This window comes from Podarcis liolepis (genome assembly GCF_965112155.1).
Source record: "Podarcis liolepis genome assembly, chromosome: 12".
In the NCBI taxonomy this organism is placed as follows: Eukaryota; Metazoa; Chordata; class Lepidosauria; order Squamata; family Lacertidae; genus Podarcis; species Podarcis liolepis.
This window is the reverse complement of record NC_139563.1, coordinates 44,494,747-44,514,268: the sequence shown is the minus strand read 5'-3', so window position 1 is coordinate 44,514,268 and position 19,522 is coordinate 44,494,747. Positions and strand designations below refer to the sequence as shown.

At 41.8% G+C, this 19,522-nt stretch overlaps 1 protein-coding gene across 1 annotated transcript in view; it reads right to left on the bottom strand.

Moving 5' to 3' along the window:
• Window positions 1-19,483, bottom strand: part of STT3B (STT3 oligosaccharyltransferase complex catalytic subunit B) — a 44,243-nt gene extending 24,760 nt beyond the window's left edge. The window contains exons 1-3 of the mRNA XM_083468097.1: window positions 18,526-19,483; window positions 4,414-4,522; window positions 923-1,210 (exon numbers count right to left, since the gene is read on the bottom strand). Of these exons, the coding sequence (XP_083324223.1) occupies window positions 923-1,210; window positions 4,414-4,522; window positions 18,526-18,824 (696 nt within the window). The 5' untranslated portion in view covers window positions 18,825-19,483. The remainder of the gene's footprint in view (window positions 1-922; window positions 1,211-4,413; window positions 4,523-18,525) is intronic.
• Window positions 19,484-19,522: the final 39 nt, after the last annotated feature.

Genomic DNA, 19,522 nt, shown 5'->3' with positions numbered 1-19,522 from the left:
CAATTATGATCTCTATTAGTGTCAACATGACCCTATCAGACCACTTTTAACAAGAACGTTACATTTAACAATCTGAAGAAGTGTGCATGCACGCGAAAGCTCATACCAAGAACTAACTTAGTTGGTCTTTAAGGTGCTACTGGAAGGAATTTTTTTTTATTTTGACTATGGCAGACCAACACGGCTACCTATCTGTGACTGAAACATTTAACAAAGGATACTGTTCAAAGGTTAGGAAATAAAGGTCTTGGATTGGCTTAGTTCAGGCCACTTCCATCAACATTATTTCAGAAACATGGGTTTATGAATCAGCTCAAGCTGATGACCTATTAAATGAAACTTGCATGGCTACTGTTTATGACTGCTTTGAGCTACCCTGATAGGAGGGTGGGGGGTGTATTTTAAATAAATAATAAAGTAATGCTTATGGCTGTTGAATTCTTATAATTTATACTTGCGATCCCTCTAGTTCAAAGCTTTCCAAACTGTGTGTTGCGACACGTTATTGTGTCGGCTGCAGTGTGTAGGTGTGTTACGGGAACACTCCCCATGCGCCTCCTACTTTTTGCTAGTAAAACTGAATTACTGTGTTGCGAAATGATGCATGTCTAAAAAGTGTGTCACCAACGTGAAAAGTTTGACATAATGCAGGAAGTGTTCAAGCCGTATCTAGCTAAAGACCACAAAATATTTCACCAGTTCAAAACCAGCTTACCATATAACAATGCAACTTTTTCTTTTGGAAAGAGAGTAATTATAGCATAAGCGAAAAAGGCCCTCAAATTTTTAAATCGTTGCTTTCTTGTGAGTACCCGATTGAAGAAATCTAAAATCAAAGCCAATTTAAAAGGCAGAAACAACACAGATTCAAAATACTAAAAGACAGTGAGATAAAAATTATGAAGCATGAGTTGTTACTTACCCACAAGTAGTATGTGAACTGCAGTGCAAAAATAGCTATCCCTTCATTGTCAAAAGATCCTGCAACTGATCGTGATATGTAACCTGGTACTATCGCAATAAAGCAAGCAGCTAGAAGCCCTGCTCCCTGGTTCCACAGTTCTCTGGTGAGCAGGAAAGTAGAAATTGATGTAAGGCCGCTAAAAACTGGTGCTAGGAACACGCATACATCTCTTATATGGACAGTTATGTTAAGCATATTTAAAATCCAATGTATAAGGCCAGCTGTCACCATCAGCCCTGGGTAGACCTAGGAGAGAGAGAGTGGAAAAGTGATTTACCAAATTGCAGACGAAAAATTCATTTTTCTTCTATTTGAATCAATGTTATAGAAAGACTTAAAATATATTAATGTAATCCACATGCAGAAGAGATTGTTATTTCCACAACCCATATAAAACCAAGCTATTGCCAGAGCCAAACGTCTTTTTAATACACACACACACACACACACACACACACACACACACACATTTTCATTAACATTTTCTTCAGTAACAATTGAACATACAGATATATTTTTCAGTATCTGCATTGAATTAGCTTTAATATTATAAAACAACACATAATATGGTATACAATTAAGGGTTTCAAGGACGACTAAGGAACACAACTAAAGACACCTGCTTAATCTAGATTGCAAGCAAAAAACTCATATTTTATGAGGGCGGGCCCAGGATTTTTCTCAACACCGCCTGTATGGATCTAATTGTATTTAAAATCCAAATGAGCATAAAGCTAATGTTCAAAAAGCACACAGGCCATTAACTAGAAAATCTGGAGCATTAAACCCTATCCAGCTAAATGAATCCAGCAGCAGCTAGGGAAAAGGGTACAAGATAAACAAGAGAAGCAATCTCAAAAGTAGCCTCAACAGGGGGAAACAAAAAGATTGGGGGTGGGGAGCAGAGAGACTATTCATGCAAATATTTTAAAGGGGGTATTTCTAAGGATCCTACCACAGATGGCCTGTATTCTTTCAGACACTTTTTTTAAAAAAAGAACATACCTCATTAAATGTTTGTACATCTTGAATTGCCTAAAAGAAGGCCATGAGATATGATAGCTGGCAAATAGGAACATAGGAAGCTGGGAGAGATCATCAGGGGGTTTGGGCTGAGCGTTCATCAGTATGTGGATGATACCCAGCTCTATCTCTCTTTCAAATCAGAACTGGTGAAGGTCCTCTGTGAGTGTCTGGAGGTGGTTGGAGGCTAACAGATTGAGGTTGAATCCTGACAGAAGTACTGTTTTGGGGGGACAGAAGGCAGGCAGGTGTGTAGGAGTCCTGAGGACCAGGTGTGCAGCCTGGGAGTCATCTTGGACTCACAGCTGTCCATGGAGGTGCAGGTCAATTCTGTGTCCACGGCAGCTGTTTACCAGCTCCATCTGGTGCGCAGGCTGAGACCCTATCTGCCTGTGGACGGTCTTGCCAGAGTGGTGCATGTTCTAGTTATCTCTCGCTTGGACTAGTACAATGCACTCTATGTGGGGCTACCTTTGAAGGTGACCTGGAAACTACAACTAATTGAGAATGCGGCAGCTAGACTGGTGACTGGGAGTGGCTGCCGAGACCACATAACATCAGTCTTAAAAGACCTACATTGGCTCCCAGTACGTTTCCGAGCAGAATTCAAAGTTTTGGTGCTGACCTTTAGAACCCTAAACGGCCTCGGCCCAGGATACCTGAAGGAGCGTCTCCACCCCCATCGTTCAGCCTGGACACTGAGGTCCAGCTCTGAGAGCCTTCTAGCAGTTTCCTCGCTGCAAGAAGCCAAGTTACAGGGAACCAGGCAGAGGGCCTTCTCGGTAGTGGCACCCGCCCTGTGGAACGCCCTCCCACCAGATGTCAAAGAGAAAAACAACTACCAGACTTTTAGAAGACATCTGAAGGCAGCCCTGTTTAGGGAAGCTTTTAATGTTTAACAGACTATTGTATTTTAATATTTTGTTGGAAGTAGCCCAGAGTGGCTGGGGAAACCCAGCCAGATGTGTGGGGTACAAATAATAAATAATAATTTATTAATATTAACAACAACAACAACAACAACAACAACAACTTCTTACACCAAGTCAGGTCATTGGTTCATCTAACTTATTACTGTCTACACAACTGGCAGTAGCTCTCCAGAGGTTCAGACAGGGGATGTTCCTAGCCCTACCTAGAGATGCTGGGGGTTGAATCTGGGACTTTCTGCATGCAAGGTGGGTGTTCTGCTGAGCTACAGCCCTTCCTCAGGGTTGCCAAAAGTAATATAGCTATCACTTATTTACTGAATTTCATTTGCTGAAACCACAGCAGAAAGCATCAAATAGTTTATTTCAGAAATAGTACTTCTGATTTTGAAAGTTTATGGTGTAAGTTATACGTACTAAGGGAAAGCACCCTAATATAAAGCTAAACTGAGTTACCCAAAACTATTACACAACCACATCAAGCAATATTGACACGGTTTGCTGCTAAAATTGGCAGAGCTATGCTTTATGATATAATAATTCAAATTAGAACAGAAAAATCAGGATTTTAAAAAAGAGGAACAAATTGATTTCATTAAATGTTTTATTGATCAAATGCGCAAGGATTCGTTTTATTGACTAGCATCTTGTAAATCTACTCAAACAGCACTTCTTAGATTGAAAAAGGAGCTAACTGGTGTTCAAGGACACATCTATATCCATCAGAGATGGTTCATGCAAAACATTTCTGCAGTACAACAGCAATTATATTCTACCACAACCCTATCATGAAAAACATAGAAGTTGAATCTTTTGTTTGCAAGAACATTTTCTCATATGAATGTTTTTCAACTACAAGCTTTTGTTCTGCGTACACAGCTCACTAATACCTTTCTCTTATAAAAGCTATCTATACTACAGTTCTAAAATTGAACTGTCCTAGGGACTATTCTGTCCAGAGTTAGAAATTCACCAAGTACATTATGTGACTAGCGCAGGTTCAACTGAAATATGTGGAGATTTCTGGATGCCAGGTTGGTGATTGACATCTCCATCTGGCTGGCCCCTCCAGCTTTCTTAAGCAGGTAAGCAGAAGAGCTTATTACATTTATATCCCACCTTTTTCTCCAAGGAGCACATGGTTCACTCCCCACCTCAGTTAATCCCTACGACGACCCTGTGAGGGAGGGTAAGGGGTTGTGACTGGCCTAACGCCACCCAGTGAGCTTCATGACTGAGTAGGGATTCGAATCTGGATCTCCCAGATCCTGGTCCTGCTAGATGGTCATGATTCAATACTGAGATTATAAATATAAATATGAACACTTTAAATTTAATTGAAAAACAGCTTATTTTTTACATACTTGCTGTACTTGAAATTTTAAAATCTGATATAAATGGAGTTAAAAACTCAAAGTAAAACATGGAATGGAAGTAACAGTATTCATTTATAAATGGACATTTTCTTAAAACTTGATTACATTTTCTGGTACTTACAGTCCCACCTACTATTCTTCCTAGTGGATACCATGCTCTTTCGTCAAACCAGTTTAGGAATTCATAAAATCCATGTGACGCAAGATGATGTGTTGATCTGTAGTTAAACCTAGAAAAAAATGGTAAAATTTAATAGGTTTCTTTAAGCAATTAAATCTACTTATTTTATGTAAATGTATTTGTCAGACAGCTTTTCAAATACATGGGACTGGATCTGAACAAATTTAGTTGAACTTTAATTTGTCACATTGATCTTAACAGGATTAATCATGATTTAAGCCTTGTAGATATCAATGTGATCCAAATGTAACCAAGTTAGCCTGGATCAAACCCATAGTTCCACTTGGCGAGTAGAAGTCTGACATTGCTAACAGCTTACTGCTCTTGATCCAAGCTAGAAAGGAATGTGAAAATTGAAAATACTGTTAGGCACCACCTCAAACTACAAGAAGTAAGACTCCAGGAGTGCCTGCACTTTACTCAAGGTTCCGTTACCTTCCAATGAAGGTCAGCAAAGACTCTGGTGTCTTTAGGGTATATGGTTTTATTTACACATACATGCAACCTGCACATAGGATGGAGGGGCTCAAGCATTAAGACTAGTCTAACAGATCTTGCTTCTCCATTAGGTTTCAAGTGGAACCACAAAATCCAGCATAGAGGAAGGCATATCTGTTCTCCAACTTAGTCTCCAAGCTTTTCAGCTTACACAAATAACAACTCTGGCTATTGTTCTTCTACCTATCAGCCAGATAATGTGGATGGAGAAAGGCCCATCCATTTGTTTCTATGGCACAGGACAATTTCTTTGGATATGCTTAACAAGCCAGCCAAAGCTATTAGTTTGACAAAGGAACTGCTTTGGCAAGCTTCCTCTTAAACATCCCACTCTCACAGATACATGATCCCAACAACTGCAAGGGACCCAGGGTATCACTCATACTGACCCCCCTCTGCAATTCATAACAATATTCATTCTTATGACCTAACAGAAATCTGCATTTATAATTTCAACTTCAACTTCATCACCAAGCTACCAATCTTCAACAAACTTCAACCAGATTCTTCACCAATTCCTTAAGCTATGACCTCCCAAATAAAGGGAAGGGTTTGTTAATAAACGCATCTATTTTTTAAAAGTCACACCCCTTCCCCCTGAATAAAGGAGTTGCTCAGTGCAGTTTACAGATACAATGCAAGCATAAAAGTAACCATAATCTCTACCTATATAACTCTAATTAGTAACTAAAAATAGTAGCATAAAACAAAGAATACAATCAGTGCCATAAGCAGCAGCTGCAGAATAAAAAGTGTGTGCCAGCAGAACCCAAATAGAGAAGATTGCCCAACCTCTTGGGACAGGATTCTGCTTACAGGGTGCCACCCCCGAGAAAGTTCTTGCCTTAAAAGGCAATGGTACACAAAAGAGGGTCTCAACAGCTGATCTTAAAGAACAGGGCAGATTCACATAAGAGGAGACATTGCTTCGAGCAGCTTGGTTTCAAGCTACTTAGGGTTTTCTACAAAATAACCAGCATCTTGAACTGCAGTCAAAACAGAATAGAAGCCAGTGCAGCTGACAGACCACTAGCCCCAGTCAAAATGTATGCATGTATGACCAGGACTAGGAATGGATTGGGACACCAGCCAAAGCTGGACAGAAACTCTCCTGACATCTGAGCAGCAAATAACAAGACTAGATCCAGGAGTACTCCTAAGCTATGAACCTGGTATTGTAAGTAGAATACAATCCTTTCCAGTACAGGCCGATATGCCTTCTAACCAAAAGCACCTCTCATCCAGATTTAATTTCAGTTCTTTTATTCTTATCCAGTCCAGGTGGTTGACAATCTCAAAACATTTAGGTAAAGGAAGCCATGCATACTCCTTAAAAAAAGTTATCAGTTTTAGACCCTTAAGTACTAGCAGTTGCCAGGACATTGCCTGTTTAGTTCCTTCCTTATTTCAGATATGCTTTGATTTTATATAGATTTCTGTTTAAGCTTACTTTGCAGCACGATGTTATTTCTGTTCTTATATTATAATTGCCACTTGTAGAGTACTTCACAGACAGGTCCCTTTTATTTAAAATTATGTTATTTGAATGTTTCGTAACTTGCTGCCACTTACAAGTTATGATATTCTTCACATATCCATATAGACATGGGTTTGTTTTGTTTTAGAAACAGAAAGCAGATTATCATTATTATCAATTAAATTTCTATTATTGCCCTTTATCCAAAAATCACAGGGCAGTTTACAAAACACGTAAACTACATACCAAAACCCTCCAATAACTCCCACCTCCACAGTTTAGAAAAAAATAGGTTGTTTAATTAGCCAAAGGCCTGGGAGAAGAAGAATGTTTTTGCCTGGCCCCTAAAGATATCTAATGAAAATGTCAGGAATGCCTCCCTGAGGAGAGCACTCTGTAAGTGTGGAGCCACTACAACAAAGGTTCACACTTGTGTTTTCACCCTTCATACCTCTTGCAGACGGGAACATGAAGAAGGGTCTCAGATGATAATTGCAGGGTCTGGGCCAGTTCACATAAGGAAAGGATGTCCTTCAGGTATTTTGGTCCTGAGCTGCTTAAGGGTTTGTAGGTCAAAACCAGCACTTTGAATTGGACCTAGAAACCAACTGGCTGCCAGTGTGGTCGGGCCAACAGTAATGTTACATGCTCAAATGGTTTGGTGAGCAACCTGGCTGAATTCTGCACCAGCTGACGCTTCTGAACCATCTTCAGAGGCAGCCCCACATATAACATATTGCAGTAATCTAACCTAGACGTTACCAGAGCATAGACAACAGTCCAGAAAGGGGCTGCGGGTAGGCCACCAGCTGAAGGTGATGGAAGGCACTCCACACAACTGAGGCCAACTGAGCCTTAAGCAACAGCAATGGATTGAGAAGGAACCCCAAGGTGCATACCAGCTCCTTCAGAGGGAGTATAATCCCATGAAGAGCAGGCTACCTCCAGGGTTCGAAATTAGCAATGCGCCAGGCGCATTTTGCACCTAAAGATTCTCCATTTGCGAGCACCTCAAAAAGTCTGGGTGCCATTTTTTGAGCCTGGCCAACACTCAAGGATTACTGATATGTATGTGCTTTGAAGCCTCAAAATATATGTTAACGGTAGACAACATGTTAAGGAGTTTAACAACAAAAAGTAGAGTGTTTTGAAAACTGAAGTATGGAACCAATATTTTTATTGTAAACACCAAATTAAACATGTATTAACAATTTCTGCTAAAAATATGATATTAACAATGTGACACTTATTTGAATTGTGTATTAGTTCCTGCTTACCAAAATAATAAATAAAAAGTGTTGCCGACCCCCCACAATGGTGACTAGACATTCTGTTTTGGCACCCACAACCCAGTTCCCAGCAGCCACTTGGCTCCTAGTTTTTCTATCCCAGTTTCTAACACTGGCTACCTTCTATCCATCTAGGGAACCACCCACAAACATTAACTCAGTCTGGATTGAGCTTCAGTTTCTTAGTTCTCATCTTATCCATTACAGAGCCAATACAACAGCCCTGCACAACCACTGCCACACCTGCAGTTGTAAAGGAGAAGTAGGGCTGTGTGTCATCCCCATATTGTTGACAACATACTCCAATACTCCAGATGACTCCACTCAGTGATTTCATATACATATTAAACTTGAAGCATGAGGAACATCACACTGAAGTCTTCCCAGGGTGGAAGAACACTGCTCAAGCATCACCCTCTGGAAATGACCATCCAAGTAGAACTGGAACCACCACAAAGTAGTGCCACCCACCCCTAACTTGGACAGCTGCTCTAGGATATCATAATGGATGGTATCAAAAGCTGCTGAGAGGTCAAGGCAAATTAACAAGGACAATTTTTTTCCTGTCTCTCTCCCAACAGAAGTCATTGTACAGGGCGACCAAAACACTTTTTGTGCCAAAACCAGGCCTAAATTCTGATGGAAATGGATCTAGAAAATCAGTTTCCTCCAAGAGCTCCTGGATTTACTTTCAAGCAATCAAAGGCTGGTTTCCATCTGATGCAGGCAGGCAGGCAAGAAGAATCTGCATACACTTGAACAAGGGACAACAAAACTCACATACGTACAATGTAGGTGGTTGACTTTTAAAGAAGTAGTGAAAACTAAAGAGTTAAGCAGCCTTATAAGCTCATTATGTACCATGGACTGTAGCTCATATAATTTTAAAACTGCCAGCTGGAAGAATCAGAAATGTTTTAAGGGAGAAAGATAGGCCTTAAGAAATGATACCAGTCTTAATATCAATATAATTAAAAAGTGACATCAAAAATTATCCACATCTTGAAATTCTGGCCTACATTTGACTCAGATATTGTATGCTACTCTAATGTGGCTGTAAAAATGTTTCAGAGGAGATAATGAGGCAGAACTACACAAGGCAACCCTCTTTCATCGAGATTCTGAGGCAGGTTCAGATAAGTCAAACTAACTAATGGCAGGTAAAAGTTTAAATAAGCATGTGTAGGATATTTTTCTTCCCTTTTCAAAGTGATGATCCTTCCTTCTGTGAAAAACTACACTAATAGAAAATGGCATATCATAGTGAGTTAGGGAACTGGGGCATGGCAAGACTCCATTTATAGGCTATAGAACTGCAGGATATTGCCTTGATTTAACTAAAATTAGATTTCTACTTCATCTAAGTTTGATCTCACTAATTCAGTATATTGACAACTAAAGTTCAGCTAAAATAATTCAATGTTTTTGTTTAAATATGCAGTTAAGAGCCAAAGGTCCAAACTAGACGTCAGTCAAGTGGTCTGGCTTGCACACAAAGTCAAAACACATTATAAATATCACATCTTGTTTAGTCTTGGGATTAATGCATTTGAAAAGGTTCCACAGCAAAGTGTTACTACATGGACAGATACCGCTGTTAGATACATTGGAAACAAGTGGTATAATTCTAACTTCTAACTGGGAGCAATGGTATGTTTTCTAGTTGGTTGTAAAACAAGGCTTACACTCATCTGAACTGTGTCTAACCTGGCCTATATCCACTGTGCAGCCTGCTACATATGTGGATCAGACATTGAATGCCTTTAGTAATATACCTTTAAGAGCTCAGAACTCCTTTCTATTCCTAATTAAAGTCTGAGCAACGATGCATGGTCTCTGAACCCACTACCAAGACAGCTAAAGAAGAAACGTAATAAAACTGCCATTTCTGCTCCGAGAAATGGCAAATGTAGTCCCCCATGAAAATATTCCCTGGAAGTTTCCAGCACTACAGAAAGTTATTGTATTTCTCATGGAGTAAATCCTGTAAAAAACTTATAGCTCAGGAACTAAAATCTAGGGGGGGATAAGCTTGTAGAAAGTTTCACCTTATCAGGGCAGTCTATATGGCCACAGCAAGCCACAAACCAACCTAGTTTAAATCTCATTTTTGTAGACTGAATGTGTGTGTGTGTGTGTGTGTGTGTGTGCGCGCGCGAAACTAGCTATTGGAGAACCCAGCATAAAAAGATCACAGTCAGTCTTCATTCGCATGCAAAAATTGGAACACTTTTGAAGAAGGAAGAGATGTTCCCCTAATTAACAGGTGATCAGATCAAGTTGGCATATATAGTAACATATGGATCATTTAAAATCTGCCCTCACTGCTATTATACTGTCACATTAAAAAAAAAAAATCAAAGGGAAAGGCCAGTGCCTCTTTTTCGCCTTCAACAGTATTTCCTGCATAATTACCCCACTGAAATGGACAAAATTTGGAGATTTTGAAATCATACCACATTTGCTCATTCTGGCATCATGATAAACCATGGTTTACCATAATATAGGGATGGGGAACCTGCTACCTGCCAGAATATAACTCTCATAATTCTTGACTACTACTTGCTGGCTACAGTGGATGTGTGTTAGAGTCTAACAACATCTGGATGACTAAATGTTCCCCATTACCACTAACTTAACGGGAACAAGTGGAGCAGAGCCTAGTCTCCCCATAGGCTTGTACGATTTCCAATGCATCCGTGAGGAGGATTTGTGAAGCTTTCACCTCCATTTTGACCACAGTTTAACAACATTATTTTCAGAATGCATACCGTTGGTAATTTATCTATGGTTTGCTGAAACAAGCCACTTTAGTAAACCACAACTTAGTTGTCCTAAGTAAGTTGTTCCATATGTACATTGCATTCTGGACAGATATCAAAAAATGTAAAGAGAATTTAAAGTTGATATTCTGAACTGGTAGGAACTAACAAAGATCCAATGGAGGGGAAGGAATGATATGCTCACAGAAGTAGGTTCAATGGAGTTAGAAAGCACTATTTCAAATAAATTTTGCAATTTTCCTGTACGCTTTAAAGAAAATAATAACCATAAATAGAAAAAAATGTTAGCTTTTACCATCATCTCTTTGAAAGTTAAATATAAGCCACTAATGTTCTGTTGACATGGTGGAACACGTTAACAAAAATGAAGTATATTATTGAGAGAAGATCACTGGCTTCGAAACAAGCTGATCTATAAAACCAGATTTGCAAATGAAGTCTATGTAATGAAGGCTGGGTCACCTCTTATCAATAAAAATAACAATGCACAGAAATATTTATTGTGGCCCTGGATACTGTTTTAAAGATGATCAGATTTGATTCTGTGGTAATCTAATGTGAAACCATATAATTGCATAGCCACAGTATATTTCATTTAACATTTATACAGAATGTTAGTTTCCTAAAAGTTTAGATAGTTTTGTTGTTGTCCTTACTAAAATCAGGTAACAAATAATGATGCAGATAATGCAGCCTAAAACCAGATAGTTATATTTCATGCCTCTCAGACCCTATACCACTTTACTGCTAATCAAGTATAACCTCTTTTTACTTTAAAACTGAAATTTACCTTAACTTCATAAATACTACCCTGTTCTTCTACATGCTACCTACTTGTAACTGCTCACACATTACATTTGCATCCTGAACTTGTTTGAAACATAAAAGCATAAAACATCTTGTTTTCAAAGCAAGTGTCTAAAATTCTGAACTGATTTTTTTGAACATTTGTTTTACCATGAATTTTTGTTTGAAGATAATGGAGGTCATTCCTAACACATTATTTTTATTTATTTGTGAAATATGGGATTTAAGGGTGATAACGGCATAACAGCTTAGGACCACAATATCTAATGGACTGCTTTTCTTCACACCTGATGAGGCCATTCTGAACATCATGTTGCCTTCTGAGATATGGCTGGTTGAGAGGTACAAAAAGCCCTGAAATGCAGGACTTTCTGTCTTGCATCTCCTAGTATTCTATCACCTCTTGAACACTATTATTTTCCACTGGGTACTTAATTTAGGTGCTGCCTCTTTTTTCTTTTTGCTTAGTCCTGGCTCTCAGTTTTTCTGCTCATTCATTCATAAACTGATGTTGTTTCATTGGCCATTTCTTTATTATGTCATCTGCTTTGAGTACTTCTGTGTTTGGAGATGGAGGGAGGAAGTGAAGTAGCTGCATGTATAAACAGACACAATTGCAGCTACCGTAAGAATCACCATGAGCAAAAAGCTGTACTGGTAATGAAAAATAATATGACAATTTAGTGATTATTACATAATGCTTGACAAAAACTTTTTTGAAGGACCAAAAAAAGTTTAAATAAGCTATTAGCTGGAGTTCATATGCTCAAATAATTGCACTTGCTACAACAAAGAGGAAGCACAAAGTAGTATACCATACTGAAATGAGTTTTCTGGAAGATCACTTCATTTTTGTGGCTTATAATTCTAATTAACTTACCTACTGATGTAAGGGGGAAAATCCATACAACTCAAGGAGCCCCTTTTTTCAGTAAGCGAATTGGCCCAGTGACTGAGCAGGTTAGACAGATGACCACTACAGATGAATGTACTAACCATGTAAATAATAAAAGATAAGGCAGCCAAAGTATCATTAGAAGCACATACTGGAAAGCCCTTGTTAGAGGCTACATAATCTAAAACCAATTTCAGTAAACCAATACTACAAATGATGAAGAGGCTGTAGAAGTCATTTGTAACAGTTTTGTGGCTTGCAAAAATTATGGAATTAAGAGAGCCCTCCTTCACTGAACCAGAAGCAGACCAAAGATTAAGTCTGAAAAGCGAAGTACAGTCATACCTTGGGTTAAAGACGCTTTGGGTTAAATCTTTTCAGGTGACATCCTGCGGCAACCCAGAAGTACCAGAAAGGGTAACTTCTGGGTTTCGCCGCTCGTGCATGTGCAGACGCTCAAAATGATGTCACGCGCATGTGCAGAAGCGGCGAATTGCGACCCGCGCAGATGCGGGTTGTGTTCTGCTCATGATGCGAATGGGGCTCTGGAACAGATCCCGTTTGCATCCAGAGGTACCACTGTACTGTACTTTTCTGTGTGTAAGACTAGGGTTTTTTTTTACTTTAAAATAATGTTAAAAATATGGGGCCGTTTTATACATGGATAATGCATATGCCCATTTTCTAAATTTGGGGTCCCCAAAAGTAGGGGGTGTCTTATACATGGGGGCGTCTTATACACAGAAAAATATGGCATATGAAATACGGTTTTTCTAATATTTGTACAGTTTATAAATTGTGAAAAGATGATGGATGTACAACTGTATTCTGTCCAAGGCATAGAAGCCAGATCATGATGATGATGTATAACTTATTTCTACTTGTTCATTCAACCCACATGGAGTCACACAATTTAAAGGATAATCTAGCAAGTGTATCAAAAGCATACATAGATAAACATGGTTATATTTGGGAAAGTAATTAATAATAATAATAATAATAATAATAATAATAAAAGAAATCTCTGTTGCATTTCTGATTTTGGTAATAATCCTGGCCTTCAATAATCTACTCATTTTACTTATGCAAAACAGATGGTAAGGTTGCATAATCACATAAACACAGTGACTGTATTGTAATTGGTGAAGGACCTCAGCTTGTATAGCTTTCTACCTTCAAGAGGCTAGTGGTAAGGAACTTTGGCACAATGAGCCACTGCAACATTTGAAACAAGTCATTTACGAACTGCTATGGAATACCTAAGAGCTTCCTTGGGTGTACCCAGTGGGATTTTATACTATTTCTTCTTCAAGCATCCCCCATGCCATGTCAGAAATATGCTTCTCAAAGAAGCCTCAACTTCTGCAGTATTGGCTCATGAACTAACTGAATGGTTCTAATTGCATGATCCCAGCACCTAGTTTTAAATTCAAGCAATGAAATTGCAATCATAAAATGATTATGTATTCAACAAAATTAGTTTTGTATTCAGCTTCCTGTCACTAAGGTTGCATATACAAATGGAACTGGACAATATAATGGCCTGGTTCACTCTTAATGTTGAGTCAAACTATGGCTTACAGCTGATTTATTCCTTCTGCAGTCCTGCTGCCACTGCTCTGCTATGAACTAAGTTAAAGTTTGGCTAAGTGTTACAACTGAAACCAGACTTGTGGTTTATGCCCCGATGACAAATCACAAACTGTAAATCTTAGAACAAACCTTGTTTACAGTTCATGGTTTGTCTGGAGTGGTGTAAACAACGAGCACTGATTCAGATTCAGTGCTATGCCAAACTATGGCTTAGCTCATAGCAGCAAGGCGGCAGCAGGACAGGAGGAGGAGAAAAGCAGTCTGATCTCCCAGAATCTGCATGTTAGCCTGTTTGGATTACATATGAACTAGGTCACTGTATTTTTTAAATATTCATTTTAAAAAACCTGCTTTATTTATGTAAAGGCAGCCAACAGATAAAATAAACTAAGCTCAATACAATAACCAAATTAGCAAATCCGTAAGTCATTAAAAGAAACACTGCCTAAGCTAGTGTGGAAGTTATTTAATCAGTCAACAGCCTTATTAAAAAGCCATAACTTTACCAGACACAAGAAGGAACAGAATGATGGGACTCAATACACCACACCTTTTATCTAGCTGGCACCTCTTGAGGTTGTGTGATCTGGAGCTCTCTTGGGAACACTTTTACATGTGCTGATGCTTGGAGCATGCAGAAAAAGGGCAGTTCTTGAGTCATCCAGGTCCCAAGCTAAATGCTTTAAAGGTTTTATATCAGCGCCTTGAATTGAGCCCAGAAACTATTTGGCAGCTAGTGCAAATCACAAAGGGATAATGCAACTGTTAACATGGTCAGTTTTAGAAGTTTATTAGCACAATGGATTTTTTCCACACAGGAATCCTTCTTTGTTCATTCATTTACACGTCTAATTTTTCTAGCACTGCAACGAATGTTTATATTTGAACCCTCATAAAGAATAAAAGTGACCTGTTGAGGTATGTGAAAAGCTCTTCAAAAGTCCACACTGTTTTTTACACCCATTTCAGTCCCAATATGCTGCTGTTTCAGCCTATTTTAGGACATCTCTCAAAACATGATCCAAGCCAATCACACTGGGGAACTGGGTGGCACTATGTCACTGTGTAAGCAGATATGGCTATGTGATATTGTCACCGAGGTCTAAGTGAAAGTGGCAAGAGAAACTGCATCTTTGTTATTGAGCCAACTGGGCCAACTCTCCCTGTGTTGCTGTCAGCACTGCACAGCAAGACTTTTGCTCTGATCCAGCTTTAGTCATGCATAGTTATGCATGAGTAGCTGCAACAGAAGAATAGTGATGTCGCTCCAAATGTACATCCCCATTCTGCCGCAGCTAAATATACACAAATGAATTGATTTAGAGAACATTCCCTCTTCTTGCTCTCTTGGGGAAACTTACACACCCTCTCTTGAAAGGGGTGCAAACAATTTTTCAGGGGGGTGGGGTGCTGACTGCACAGAATAAAAAATGTCTATGATGCTACCTCTGTTTCGACTCAGCTCTGGTTATTTTTCCTTTATATATCTATTGTCTATCAACAGCAGGTGGTATCAATAGAGGTGGTAGTATACAGAAGGACACATGCAAGTGGTACTCCAAATATGTCTTTATTTCACTTTCTTACCAAAGCACTGTGGGACACACACACAAAATCTATTCACAGGTTTAACAGAATCATAGTAACCACTCCTTGGAACAAGGAGCAGGTTCAGTGCCTCTCAGCAGTGTCCCAGATTGCTTTACTTTCTCCAATGTGTCTTAATCAAAGCCTCTGAGAATCCTTTTTGTACAGCTCCATCCTAAGTCCTGTTTCAAACAGTGCAATCCTAAGTATGTTTACTCATAATTAAGTTTCACTTTGATCAGTGGGGCTTTCAGCTGTTCATGGGACTGCAGGTTTAGTCAGAGCAGGGGTGTAATGGAACCTTTGAAACTGATTTTAGCAAACACTTTCATAGAATTCATTTTTAGTGACAATAAAATGCAAAAGTGTTTATCCAATATTAATAGCCAATATGCTTAAACCTCCAATTTATGTGTCATATCAAGGTGTTTTTTTAAAAAAAGAATCTAGTATATGACAATGTACCCACCACCATTTTTATCCTTTGCTTTCAAACTACTTCTATTTGATTATTTTAAACCTGTTTTCTCTTGCCTTTGCTAAGTGCAACATTAAGTGCTCAGGGCCACATCAGCAGCTTTATTCTGATAGGTGCATGTTACAGACACACAGCATGCATCCACTAAAACATTAACAATTAGAGGTACAGCTGCTTCAACACACACACACACACACACACACACACACACACACACACACGTAGCTGGTCCAAGCGTTGAAGAAAATATATGAATCTGCCATGTACAGACTGAAGAGTACTAGTCAGTATTCTTTACTCTGACTGACAGCAGCTCTCTAAGGCTCAAGGTAGGCTGATATGATATACATGCCAGAGATCACTGAATGGATCTTGTACTGTATTTTGCTTTGCTAAATGAGTGAGGGAAAGAGGAACACACATATGCTATGCCTTATTTGAATTGACCTTCTCCAGAGCTCCTATTTGTCCTGCTGCAGAAAACCGATAGTACACATATCACTAGGGAAGTGACAAACCCTGTGCCATTTTCCCAATCTTAATCCCACGCCAAGCTATTATTTGCTCTAGAAGGGGGGCAAATAGACACTCCAATCCCACTACTTGGGGCAAGGGATTCACCCAGTACCATGGCTCCAAGTATATTTCCCTCCTGTGGCTATTATTACCTTTGAAAGAAGGGAGAGATCTGATAAAGGCCCTCCTGACAATGCATGTAGCTTGGCCCTGAGTTCCTTCTAATTTGAAATTCTTTCTCCAGATAGTGAATGTAAGATCCTCTACAGCTAAAGCATGTACTGTACTCTACTACTGAGCTGTATGTTTTCCTCAAGAGAGAAACATAAAGCACGTCATCTGGTTTGACATGGACAAGACTGTACACAGACCTGTGGTTTGGTACACTAAAAACCATTTAATTCTTTCTGCACAACACACAACTGTCCACTGACATGTAATTATTATTACACTGGTGTCTCACCCCAAAGGGTTCAAAGAAGAAGATAAGGCTGTGATCCATTTTATCCTCTCAACAACCCTGTGAAGCAGGTTAGACAGAAAGATAGTAACTACAAGAACATAATAAGGCTAACCCACTATCATCCAGTGAGCTTCATAGCTGACGAGGGCCATGAATCTAGATCCTGTCCAAGTCAAACTTCTATTCCACTGCACCACACTGACAACACTAATTACTACTGTAATCTAATCACATTACTGATGTGATGTGTGAAGTGGCTCTCAGGATTCCCCACAGTTTAACATGTGGTAGTTTCTCAAATGCATCCCACTCTTATGAGAAATATGGTAGTCCACATGGCAGGCTGCAAATCATGAGATTAAAATAAGTGATGCAATCCAATATAAGGGCAGAAATGTACATCTCCATGCAACCGTGTGGCGACACAGGAAGCTCTCAGTCAGAAATAACCCTATCATGATGCATTAAAACCTGCCATTACATTCAGAAATGAACTGTTCCACAACATAAAGTGTCAATTTAAAGCCAATCAGTGCAGCATGGGGGCAACTAAGCACAGAAAGTATTCCTGAGCCTGCAGAAATAGACCTCGGGACTGCACTTGCCTCAGCGCTATTTGGATAAAATTTGACGTGCAATCAACTCATACATTTTCTCTAGCAGAGACCACAGCCATGTGGTATGTTCCATGGGATGTGGATTAAACCTCTATACTTGTTTTACATGGAAACAAAGCAAAGTCTCATGAGAAACCATACAAAAGCAAAGTGACACTGCATGCCTAACAATACCAATATATAAAAAAGCTTGAATATCAAAAATCACCTCTCACATTTCACCAACGCCACACTAATTTTCAGTATTTCAGATGGGGTTACCGACCAGCAAGGTTACCCCCTTCCAACTTCCCCATTTGCTCTCCCGTCCCAAATCCTGTGCAGACCGTCCCCCGAGATTCCGCATAGCCCGGTTCACAATATGCCCCCTCGGGGAAGCAGAAATCCAGAGGAAGAGCGCGAAATGCTTAGCCCCTGGTGGGATTGCACTCATTTCCCTACTCTTCGCACACGATTGCAGAGGCGGCTCCGCAGACCCCTCTGCCACAGCACGCAGCTATTACACCTAACGGCGACCCACCTGTACGCAACAGCAGCCTCCGCCTGCCCCTCTCCCGGACCAGCGTCCCGTCAAGCAGCAGCCTTCTCTCTCTCCGCGCTTCCCCTGCAGCCGCTCCCTCGGCCATTCCCCCCGTCTTCCTCCTGCTCCTCCAACGCACACGCCGCCTGTGCCGCAGCGGCGAGGAGAAGCGGGCGCCGCACAAGTTTTGCCGAATGAAGTGGGGGCTGGGGGGGGGGCGCGGCCTCTCTGCCCAGGATGGAAAGAAACCGCCGTTCAAGGTCTACCTGTCCGCTCCGGAGCATCTGCCGGCGCAGGAAGGGACCTTTCACCCACAAAGGGTCCCGTAAAACCACGCCTAGCACTCCGCGTGCTCCGAGTCCCTTCCGCGCTTGGCCCCGGGAGACTCTTCCCGGTACCCGCTTGTGCAGAGGGCCGGCGTCGACCCCGCTCCTGCTCCGTTTAACGTCCCCCCGCCGGCCTGCCTCTCAGCCTGCAGGCGAGGGGGATCCCCGGCTCCTGCTCGCCCTCTGCTCCCCAACTCACTTACCAGGGGTCGAACTCGTGGATGATGCTCTCGAAGCGGATGACGGCGAAGAGCCTGGAGCTGAAGCCGGCCAGCCAGGCCAGGAAGAGGATGGTGAAGGAGAGCAGCGACTGCCAGCCCGCCGGCTGCGACAGGCCCCCCGACAGGCCGCCGCCGCCCCCGCCCGCCGGGGGCCCGGCGCCGGTCGTCGTCGAGGAGGAGGAGGAGCCCCTACTGTTGGCCAGCGCTTGGGAAGCGGCGGAGTTGGACGAGGCGGCGGCACCGGTCTTGTGCTTGTGGTCGGGGGCCGAGTGCTCCGCCATGTTGCTCCCCGGGGCTCCTCGCTTGCCTCTCCGCCTCACGCGCGGCGAAGGAGGAGGAAGAAGGGCAGAGTCCGCCCCGTTTCCCTCAGCGCGCTCTCCGACGGAGGGAGGGAGGGGAGGCGAGGCAGCGGCGCCTTTACCGCGCCCGTTTCACTGGCGGCGGCAGCGGCAGCGGCGGCTCCTCCTGCCGACCGCCTCCTCCTTCAGAATCTCCTCAGCGACCCGGGAACTGCCGCCCGATGCCGCCGCCAACATCCCAGTGCGGCGCGAGGCGGACGGAGAGCGGGAGCGAGACCGGAGTAGCTCGCGCGCGATGTGAAGGGAAGGGAAGGGCGGGGGGCGGGGAGGGAAGGGAGAGGAGGAGGCGGGGTCGAGAGCGCGAGGTGGGCGGAGCAAAAGCTCCGGGTGAGGAGAGAGAAAAGCTTCCGTATGAGGCAACGCTGGCTCGGGACGGTGTTGTAAGCCGTTGACGGGAGAGTGACGTGCCACGAGGCGCGCGCGCGGAAAGGGGCTGCGGAAAGAGGTGGTTAATTGAGGCCGAAGCATCCGATGACATTCGCACCAGGATGGGCGGAGCCAACAGCGAGGCCCCGCCCCACTTGTCGCCCCTGCCGCTCACCCCTCCTTCTCCTCCGTCCGTCCTTCCGTGAGGGAACTCCCTACTAACCTGTCAGAGAGCGACAGGTACTTCAAAAGGG